The sequence below is a fragment of the Rhincodon typus genome, chromosome 1, assembly GCF_021869965.1.
Source record: "Rhincodon typus isolate 14 chromosome 1, sRhiTyp1.1, whole genome shotgun sequence".
Lineage (NCBI taxonomy): Eukaryota > Metazoa > Chordata > Chondrichthyes > Orectolobiformes > Rhincodontidae > Rhincodon > Rhincodon typus.
In genome coordinates, this window is record NC_063332.1 from 36701851 (window position 1) to 36713370 (window position 11520).

General features: G+C 41.4%; 1 protein-coding gene across 1 annotated transcript in view; it reads left to right on the top strand.

Moving 5' to 3' along the window:
* The window catches only part of LOC109916622 (MALT paracaspase 1), a 99731-nt gene extending 93887 nt beyond the window's left edge, over positions 1 to 5844 (top strand). Inside the window, exon 16 of the mRNA XM_048604224.1 lies at positions 2736 to 5844. Coding sequence (XP_048460181.1) covers positions 2736 to 3239 — 504 coding nt within the window. The 3' untranslated portion in view covers positions 3240 to 5844. The remainder of the gene's footprint in view (positions 1 to 2735) is intronic.
* The last annotated feature ends 5676 nt before the right edge of the window (positions 5845 to 11520 follow it).

Genomic DNA, 11520 nt, shown 5'->3' on the forward strand with positions numbered 1-11520 from the left:
AGCAACAATTAATGACAATGAGGTGGAGCTTAACCACCCTCTCTGAAATGCCCAAATCATTCACTATCAACACCTTGAGTGGAAACTCAGCTGATGCACCCACTTAAATGCCATGAATACCAGAACATCTTGAGGGACTGGATATTTTATGGCAAATGGTTCATCTGTTGACTTCTTCTAGCCTCACAACTACCTAAAGGTCTCACGTCAAGCAGAATATGATGGAATACAGTTATTCAATGCTCTAGGTAGACCACACATCTAAAACATTTGCATAGTTCTCGGCAGTATTCATTCAGAGTAATCCATTGGTCTTGGAAGGAGTGCAGTGCAAAATAATCAGAACTCCAAGGGTTAAATTGTGAGGAGAGATTAACAAACTGGGTCTTAATTCCATAGAATTCAAAGAGATCAGGGTTGATTAGATTCAAACTTTCAAGATGTTAAAGGATATGGACAGGATAGCTAGAAACTATTCCTGCTGGAAGTAATGTTTAGTTCAAGGGGCTGTTATCTAAAAACCAAAATCAGACCTTTCAGTTAGGTCATGGTTCTGCATACAAAGACTGGTAGAAGTCCAGAACTCTGTTATGAAAGCAACAATAGAAGCTAAATTATTTATTAAAAATTTAAAATCTGAGACTGATAGATTTTTGTTAACCAAAGGTCTTCAGGAATGGGCAAAGGTGATCATATGGAGTTAGGTAACAGATCAGCCATGACTTTGTTGAAAGATGGAGCAATTTTGTGAACCATACTATGACAATGGTTATAGCATGAAAGGAGGCCATTCAGCCTGCCATGTCTGTGCTGGTCCTCTAAAGGAACTATTTACCTCATGCTATTCTCTCACTACTCCCTGCACTTACTTTCTTTTCAGATAATCCAATTCCCTGTTGACTACTTGTTCCCACAGTACATTTAGGTAGCACATTCCAAATTTTAACCACTTGCTGCATGAAAAAGGTTTCTCTTCATGTCATTGTCCCTTCCATTTGTCCATTACTTTAAATCTGTGTCCTCTGATTCTCAATTCTTCCACTGATGGGAGCAGTTTCTTCCAATCTACTCTGTACACGTCTCTCTGAATACCTCCTCTCAACCTTCTCTTGCCAAAAAAACTTGCCTCAACTTCTCCAATTTTTCAATTGTACTAAAGTTTCTAATGACTGGATAGAATCTCATTAATCTTATCTGCACTCTAGGAAGATGCGAAGCCATTAGATAAAGGGTGGTGGCCAGAACTGGACATATTACTCCAGTTTAGGCCAAACCAGTGTTTTATACAAGTTTAACATAACTTCCATGCTTTTGCACTCACTGACCCCAGTGAGAAAGATCAAAATTCTTTATAAATATTCTTTATTAACTGCTCTCTCAACCTGTCCTGCCGCTTTCATGCTTCACAGATGCACCTTGGTCCCTCTGCTCCCACATGCTGTTATAGTTGTAATCTTTAATTTATGTTGTCTCTCTGCAAAATTTCTATCAAAAAATATCACATTACAAACATTCATTCCCTCCATCAACAACTCCACATCAAATGCCATTTGGAAACATGTGTCCACCATTTCAACATGATAATTATGCTTCACAACCCTCTCTGTTACCTCATCAAAAAAACCTCACAGAATTTAGTTTAAAATGATTTTATATTAACAAATAAGGGAAGATGTACAATAGACAACTAATTTACTATTGACAACTATTTTACGGTAGTCAAGTTCCACCCCTCTGCCAACTTTGATTGTAGGTGTTTATTTATTTATAATTCCTCATGGGATGAAGGTGTCGCTGGTTAGGCCAACATTTATTGCCAATCCCTAATTAAGAATCAACCACATTACTGTGGGTCTGGAGTCACATGTAGACCAGACCAGACCACCAGAAGGGTGGCAGTTTCCTTCCCTAAAGGACATTAATGAACCAGATGGGTTTTTCCTGAAATTTTTGGTCACCATTAGACTCTTAATTCCAGATTTTTATTGAATTCAAATTCTACTATGTGCCATGGCGAGATTCGAACCCAGATCCTCCGAACATTCCCTGGGTCTCCGGATTAACAGTCCAACAATAATACCACTAGGCTGTTGCCTCCCATATAGTTTATATGTGTATTTGTATATGTTTATATGTATAAATGTATATTTTATATATAATTGGAATTTAAACATTTGTTTTACTGCTAGCAAAATTGTCTCTTGAGAGATATCAATAATCTACAATAACATTTTCTAAATTGAAATACATGACACAAGGTCATAATGCTTTATCTGAACATTTCCATTTTATAAAATGACATAAGTTTTTATTAATGGAATAACATTTTTCAGAAGATCTTTTCCTTTCTTTACATTAGTAAGTTCATGATTTTAAAAAAAATTAAGTGGGATTTCAGCCAATCTTTCCCTAAAGGTTAAAGAAAGCAGGAAAAGTTCAAAAGAACTCCCTGGTGGTTTTGCCTCTCTTTGATGGCACACAAATGTCAGCCTTGGATCTCTTTAACATTTTAAATAACTATGTGAATATACAATATTAGACTACAAGAATAACATACCATATGTACCATGTTGAAAATATGCAATACTATAAGCTTGAGAAGCTTGTCTTGAGTTACAAATTTCAGAATGCTATCCAGTTTCCTGCTTCAACTTATCATTTTTTCATTATGTTTAGCTTTTTGAAGAAAAGTGATAGAACTAAAGCAAACGTAAATTCATGTCCTTCTGCTGTAGGAACGACTGGTCTTCACAGCCTGCCTGCGCTATCAATATCAAGGACTTGATGAATTTGTAGAAGAGGCCAAGGAGGTAGACGTGGGAAAGCCACTCATCGCAAAGCTGGACATTCATCGCGCCATTAGGAGGAATAGCTGCCTAGTGACCTGTCCTATGCCTCATAGCCCATTGCACAGCCCAGTGCACAGCCCATCCCACAGTCCAGTGCGAAGCATGGCTTACAGTCCTGAATTTGAGCATTACCTCCACCACCACAACCAACATTATCAAGCTAACTCTCACCTTGGAGTCTACAACCCAAATTCATCTATGATGGGTGCAGTGGGCTGTGCCATTCCTGCTGACAACTGTAAATACAACACCTATACACATATGTCAGAATGGGGTCAAAGACCTCACTTCTGTAGTAGTAACATAAGGGAAATCAATATTCCAGTTGAGAATGATATCAATGATCTTCAGTCTGATTTCAATACCTGTCTGCAATTCACTGAGCATTAATTTACAAACAATCATTCAGAATATACTGAGGAGGATTTTCCACTGGAGCAGTGCCACCTCCCACTGGAAGTAACAAAATGTAGACTATCTCCATCCCAGCAATGCACCAATAATGAGACTGTCCAATGTATTCTTCTTTTTTTGCACAACTGAAATGCTGGACACAAAAAATGGCAAGCATAGTCTGGGCAGTTGTGAACAATTGCATAGAATTGGGCCACCTTGAAGGTTATCAGCTGTTTCCCATCCCTTCCCAGTCTGTCTTCCGTGAGGCTGGGCTTGGAGGAAAGGCACTTAAACTTATAACATTATGGTGGAAATTAACCATTATGTTGCCAATGAGAGTATAGTCCTTTAATTGTTTTCTGTGCTGCATCAAACATTTAATATTATCTGCACGCAGTCATTTTTGTGTGATAATTTATTAGCAGTTTTATAATGCAGAAGCCATGAACGTTAACTTATTCATAGTAGGAAATGAAGTCAGTCTGGAAATGGTGATGAGGAGATTCGAAAATTGGATTTAAACATTTATAGAGTGTAGAAGGAAAATAATATAGCTGGGTAACAGGTTGCATTGTTTTGAAATCCATGGAGGGAAGGTTAGAGCAGAGGATGCTATGGTTAATTTTGATTTCATTGCAATGAGGGCATAATAGATTTATTCATAAGGCACTCACATTAGAATTATAGAATCATACGGTAAAGAAGAGGCCATTTGGCCCATCGGCCCATCAAGCCTTCACTGCCAAAACTACTCCCAATTTATACTAGTCCCACTTTCCAGCATTTGGCCCACAGTCTTGAACACTAAGATCTTTCAAGTGCTCGTCCAAGTATGTTTAAAGATTGTGAAATTTCCTGCATCAGCTACCTTCTCTGGCAGTCCATTCCAGATTCCCACCAACCTCTGGATGAAATTTTCCCTCAAATCTCGTCTAAACCTCCTTCCACCTTAAAATATTGCCTCTTGTTGACCTTTCAACTAACAGGAAAGGTCTATCCACATTTATATCCACCCTGTCCATGCCTCTCATCATTTTATACACTTCAATCCCATTTTATCCATCTCTGCTTTTAAAGAAAACAACAGAAGCTAATCCACTCTCTCTACAGAGCTAAACTTCCCCATCTCAGGCAACAATCTTTGCACTCCCTCCAGTACAATGACATCTTTCCTATCATGTTGTTAGCAGAACTGCACACATTACTCCAACTGTGGCCTAATCAAAGTTTTGTACAGTTCCAACATAACATGCCTGCTCTTATAATCTGTGCCACGACTGATAAAGGCAAGATTCCCATATGCCTTGGTAACTACCCTATTAACCTGGTCTGCCACCTTTAGGCATCTGTTGACAGATAATTAATATCTTTTCAGCACCCCTAGGCATCAAATTTATTCCAATATTTATGTTAGAACTAAAATGGAACTCATTGCATAGACATTCCAGAAGTAGCACAAGTAGTAGTGTCTTAGAGGAAATGAGATTTTAGAATCAAATACGATAATATCACAAGGACACATTGTAAGGAAGGTTTTCTTTGTGCACTGTGGAGTGAAACAATAAGTTTGTTCTCTTTGAACCATTTAGGATCTTACTATATATACTGTACATGCAAGGAGAGTCACCAACCTGAAACTTTGGGTAAAACCACCATTTAAGCTCATTTGCCAATTCACTTTTCCTTGCTTTGCTTTCAATGCCTCATTATTGCCCTTGTTTAAGTTATTAAAAAAAAGTCTCAAACCAACTCCTCTCTCCCTCAAACTGAATGTAGAATTAAATCATATTATGGTTTCTGATAAATAGGGCTTATAATCTTATAGCAAAGGCACCCATACCTCATTGCTACATGTGAGGTCTGGTATAGTCTGCTCCAGAAAGTGCTGTTCTAAAAAACAATCACAAAAGTACTCCATAAACTTGGCAACCAGGCTGCTTTGCCCACCTGACTTTTCCAGCATACATGTAGATTTAAATCTACCATGATTCACTTTGTGCTTTTCTAACAGGCTCCCATCATTTTTCCTTTATGCTCCACTTTCCATTATGATTATTATTAAGGGAAAAAGAGTAATTAGGGAGAGAATAGGGCACCTTAAAGATCTATGAGGCCATCTATACGGAACCACAGGAGATGGGTGAGATCCTAAAAAAAATTTTTGCATCAGTATTTACTGTGGAGAAAGGTAGGGAAGCAAGGGAACTTAGGAAATAAATAGTGATGTCTAGAAATGAGTCCAGACTACAGAAGAGGAGATGCTGGAGGTGTTAAAACACATAAAGATAGCTAAATCTCAGAACCTGATCAAGTGTATTCCAGGACAATGTGGGAAGTTAGGGAAGAATGTGCAAGACCCCTACTGGTGATATTTGTATCATTGACAGCCAAGAGTGAGGTGTTGGAAAACTGGAGAGTGGCTAGTTTTGTGCTATCATTTAAAATAGACTGCAAGGAAAAGCCCAGGAACTATGGATCGGTGAGCTTGACAACATCGGTGGGTAAGTTGTCGGAAGGGATTCTGAGAGATGTGATCTACACGCATTTGGAAAGGCAAGGACTGATTAGGGATAGTCATCAGGGCTTTGTGCATGGGAAATTGTGTCTCTTAAACTTGATTGAGGTTTTGAAGAGGTGACCAAGAGGAAGGCAGAGTGGTAGATGTTGTCTACTTGGTCTTTAGCAAGGTCTTCGACAAGGTTCCTCACGGTAGACTGGTTAGTAAGGTTAGATGAGATGGGATCCAGGGAGAGCTAGCCAATTGGATATAAAATTGGCTTGACGGTAGGAGACAGAGGGTGGTGATAGAGGGTTATTGTTCAGACTGGAAGCCTGTGACCAGTGGTGTGCCAGCAGGATTGGTGCTCGGCCTACTGTTGTTCATCATTTATATAAAATGATTTGGATGAGAATTTCGGAGTCGTGGTTAGTAAGTTTGGGGATGACATCAAAATTGGTGGAATTGTGGACAATGAAGAAAGTGTTCTAAGAGTACAATGGGATCTTGATCAACTGGACCAGTGGGTCTAGGAGTGGCAGATGGAGTTTAATTTAGATAAATGCAAAGTGTTTTATTTTGGTAAAACAAATCAGGACTTGCGTAGTTAATGGTAGGATCCTAATGTGTGTTGTCAAACAGAGAGATCTGGGGGTGCAAGCGCATAGTTCCTTGAAAGTGGCACCACAGGAAGACAGGATGGTGAAGAAAGTGTTTGGCATGCTTGCCTTCATTCCTCCAAGCATGAAGTACAGGAGTTGGGACATCATGTTACAGCTATACAAGACATTGGTAAGGCCAAATTTGGAGTACTGCGTATAATTCTGGTCAATCTGCTATTGGAAGGATGTTATTAAACTGGAAAGGGTGCAAAAAAAGATTTACAAGCATGTTACTGATCCTGGAGAGTTTGAGTTATAAGGAGAGGTTGGATAGGGTGGGACTTTTATCCCTGGAGTATAGGAGGCTGAGGTGTGACCTTATAGAGGTTTATAAAATCATGAGAGGCATAGATAAGGTGAATAGCCATATCTTTTCCCCCAGGTAGAGAAGGGTCTGCCTGAGGTGGGGTGGCCCCAGTGCTAACCTGACACACAGTTTGTAAAGAGATCATTATGGGAGGCAGTAGGGTTAAGGAACAATGGTATATTTCAGAGATCTCAAAGGAGATGTTATGCTTTGCATTTTTTTTCAGTAAAAGCTACAGAAAACATACAGCTAGTGGTCTCCAGCAATCCCGTTATACATTTTATACACTGTCACTGGATGGCGATGGTACCATGGATTTACTGATTGAAATGGCAAATTTGTACCTGAAGCCCCCATGTGAGCCCAGTCCCAACTAAAGTGGCAGCAGGTGAACGAGGTCAGAAATCGCACGACACCAGCTTTATTTGAAATCACAAGCTTTCAGAGCTTCAGTCCTTCTTCAGGTGTTAGTGAGAGAGGTAGTATCAGACACAGAATTTATAAGTAAAAGATCAAAGGTTCACACCATTGATGAGGATGTACTAAACAAACCTAAGATGCTGTTAAATCTTTAATCAGTTAGAAGGTTTTAATTGATTAATATGTATATGTAAATCCCCAAATTCCTTTCAAGTCATGGTCCTGAGAGAACTAAAGGTTTTATCAGTGTAAAGAAGCGGTGACATCTTAGGTCAGACAATGCATACTAGTGTGTGAGACCTAGTTTAGAATTGTTTGTGTTCTAGTTTGGAGTTAGACTGGTTTTATTTCTAAAGTAGGACTTTATAAAACACCATATTGACTGACCATCTATAAATTGTGTGCAACACCGGCACCTCCACAGCAGGTGGAAAGATAGTGAGAGCTTTTGATAAATACTTTTGGTTTTCATATCACCCTACTGTACCCCTGAACCTCCTCCTCTAACCCTTCCCTTCCAAGGGAGCAGATATGAACTCATGCTAATACAATACAGTCTCATGCACCCTTTGTCCTAAGAGCTGACCATTGCAAACTCCTTGGGAGGTCAAAAGGAACAAAGGCCTGGAGAAAATTAAAGGGAATACTCTTCAAATAATGAGGAGGGAATAGTCCAGAGAAAGAAAATGCTGGCTGTTTTGTTGTTTTGTTCCTCAATGGGCCCGCGCAAAGTTCTCAAAAATTGTTCCAGCTGTAGATATCAAATAATTTTATTACACATTGTGTTGTCTTATGTAAAAGTGCTCAAACAGCATTATTGTCATGTACCAATGGCAACCAAAGGACTTGCAGTACTGGAAGTAATACAGCCATAATGTTAGCTATTTTAAAATATTGATAAATTGAAATTTATGTTTTTATTATGGAATCTGTTCTACATAGGTGTGATTTTAGTATTTCTTAATGTTATGATTCTGTAACAACGGGCCAGAAAGACCTATCTGAGAATAAGTGACGCTAATTGACTTGTTGACTAAATTGCTGAAATTGAGAAGCAATGTCAATGTTGTGATTCGGGACCACATGAACCCCTCACCTTTCAACAACTTGAGGAAAGGATGGAGAAATAAACAAAGCAAATGATGATACAAGAAACAGAGCATATTGGAGTTAAATTAGCTACAAAAAGAATGTTTTGAGAGAGAATTAAGAAATGACTAAAAGTAAAAGTAATAAAGAACAAATGCAAGAGGAGATTACAAGCTGTTTGTTTTTGTGAATTGGTCCTTGAGAAGTTACTGACTGAATGGAGTAGTAAGTGCTTGAATGTCCAAACATTCTTCTGCCATTAATTGTTGAACCCAGTGCTCCCATCACTCTTGGTCACGAAGAATGGAACTGCTTTCATGGGAACATTGGAATTGACTGATTTTTTTTTAAAAAAAATGTTCCCCTACCATCCTGTTGGTGATGATCAGTAATCACAGATCAGAATGGTTAATATGTAGAAGAAGGCCCTTCAGTCCATTGTGTGTGTACTTTCTGTCTCAGCATTTTGACTTGGTGCTAATCTTCTGCCTTTTCCCCATTACCCTGCATGTTGTGTCTATTTAAATACTTTTCCATTGCATCTCAATTGAACTTGCCTCCACATTTCCAGGAAATACATTCCAGGCACAAACTGCTTGCTGTGGGGGGAGAAATAAGTTTCTGTCATTTTGCATTTGCTTCTTTTATAAAACCCTTTAAACTGTGCCCTCTCATTTATAAACCCGTTACAAGCAGGAACAGTTTTCCCCTGACAACAAGGTGCAGGGCTGGATGAACACAGCAGGCCAAGCAGCATCTTTGGAGCAGAGAGGCTGACGTTTCAGGCCTAGACCCTTCATCAGAAAAGGGGGAGGGGAAGGGGGTTCTGAAATAAATAGGGAGAGAGTGGGAGGCGGATAGAAGAGGGATAGAGGAGAGGATAGGTGGAGAGGAAACAAACAGGTCGAAGAGGCGGGGATGGAGCCAGTAAAGGTGAGTGTAGGTAGGGAGTTAGGAAGGGGATAGGTCAGTCCAGGGAGGACGGACAGGTCAAGGGGGCGGGATGAGGTTGGTCGGTAGGAGATGGAGGTGCGGCTTGAGGTGGGAGGAAGAACAGGTTAGGGAGGCAGGGACGAGCTGGACTGGTTTTGGGATGGGGTAGGGGGAGGGGAGATTTTGAAACTTGTGAAATCCACATTGATACCATTGGGCTGCAGGGTTCCCAAGCGGAATATGAGTTGCTGTTCCTGCAACCTTCGGGTGGCATCGTTGTGGCACTGCAGGAGGCCCAGGATGGACATGTTGTCTGAGGAATGGGAGGGGGAGTTGAAATGGTTCGCGACTGGGAGGTGCAGTTGTTTGTTGCGAACCGAGCGTAGGTGTTCTGCAAAGCGGTCCCCGAGTCTCCGCTTGGTTTCCCCGATGTAGAGGAAGCCACACCGGGTACAGCGGATGCAGTATACCACATTGGCAGATGTGCAGGTGAACATCTGCTTGATGTGGAAAGTCTTCTTGGGGCCTGGGATAGGGGTGAGGGAGGAGGTATGGGGATAGGTGTAGCACTTTCTGCGGTTGCAGGGAAAAGTGCCGGGTGTGGTGGAGCTGGAGGGGAGTGTGGAGCGGACAAGGGAGTCACTGAGAGAGTTGTCCCTCCGGAAAGCAGATAAGGGTGGGGAGGGAAAGATGTCTTTGGTGGTGGGGTCGGATTGCAGATGGCGGAAGTGTCGGAGGATGATGCGTTGGATCCGGAGGTTGGTGGGGTGGTACGTGAGGACGAGGGGGATTCTTTTTTGGTTCTTATTGCGTGGACGGGGTGTGAGGGATGAGGTGCGGGAGATGTGGGAGACACGGTTGAGGGCGTTCTTGACCACCGAGGAGGGGAAGTTAACGGTCCTTGAAAAACGAGGACAACTGAGATGTACGGGAGTGGAATGCCTCATCCTGGGAGCAGATGCGGCGGAGGCGAAGGAATTGGGAATAGGGGATAGCATTTTTGCAGGAAGGTGGGTGGGAGGAGGAGTATTCTAGGTAGCTGTGGGAGTCGGTGGGCTTGAAATGAATATCGGTTTCGAGGTGGTTGCCCGATATGGAGACAGAGAGGTCCAGGAAGGGGAGAGAGGTGTTAGAGATGGTCCAGGTAAACTTAAGGTTGGGGTGGAAGGTGTTAGTGAAGTGTATGAACTGTTCGAGCTCCTCGTGGGAGCACGAGGCGGCGCCAATACAGTCATCAATGTAACGGAGGAAGAGGTGGGGTTTAGGGCCGGTGTGGGTACGGAAGAGGGATTGTTCCACGTAACCTACAAAGAGGCAGGTGTAGCTTGGGCCCATGCGGGTTCCCCTGTCTACTCTGTCCAGAGCCCTCATGATTTGAAAACTTCTTTGAGATCTCCTCTTTGCATTCTCCTCTGTAAGGTAATCAGTCTCAACTTCTCCACTCTATCTTTACATCTAAAATTTCTCATCCCTGGAAACATTCTCATAAACCTCTTCTTCACACTTTTGGATGTGTTTTTGTTCTTCCTGAAGTGTGGTATGCAGTGCTATACAGAATACTCTAGCTGCTGTTATTACTGGATCCCAAACAGGTACTTGGCTTGATAGATCATATTTTGAAACACAATAGAAATTGCTGGAGAAACTCAGCAGGTCTGGTAGCATCTGCGGAGAGAAAAAAGGCAGAGTTAATGTTTTGAGTCTCGTGACCTTTTTTCAGAACTGAAAGCAGCTGGGAAATGGTAGCATTTATACTGATGACAGGGGTGTGGTGAGGATGGTTTAGGTTGGGGGAGGGTCTAGAAGTGAGTCATTGAGACCATGCCCAGAGAGAGGAAGAAAAGGAGAGGCAGACAAAGGGATTGCTGATGGTAAACCAGGAAAGAGATAAATGCTGAATAGGTGCTAACAGGAAGTGGGAATAAGTGAAAATGAGTTGATAGCTCCCAGCACAACAAGACCCAGGGATGTGAGAGTAGGTAACAAATATGGAGGAAGATGTTCACATTCTGAAATTGTTACACTCGATGTTAGCTGCTGAAGGCTATAAGATGTGTAGGCAGAAGGTGAGGTATTGTTTCTCCAGTTTACGCTGACCTTCACTGGAGCACTGTAGCAGTCCTGAGATAGAAACAGAAACAGAAATTGCTGGAAAATCTCAGCAGGTCCGGCAGCATCTTTGGACAGAAATCGAAATTAACATTTCGAGTCCAATGACCCTTCTTCAGATGCTGCTAGACCTGCTGAGAATTTCCAGTAACTTCTGTTTTCCTTTTCAGATTTCCAGCATTCCCAGTTCTTTTGTTCTTTTTGTCTGCGATAGAAATGTTGTGATGGAAACACAATGGTGTGTTGAAGTAGCAGGCA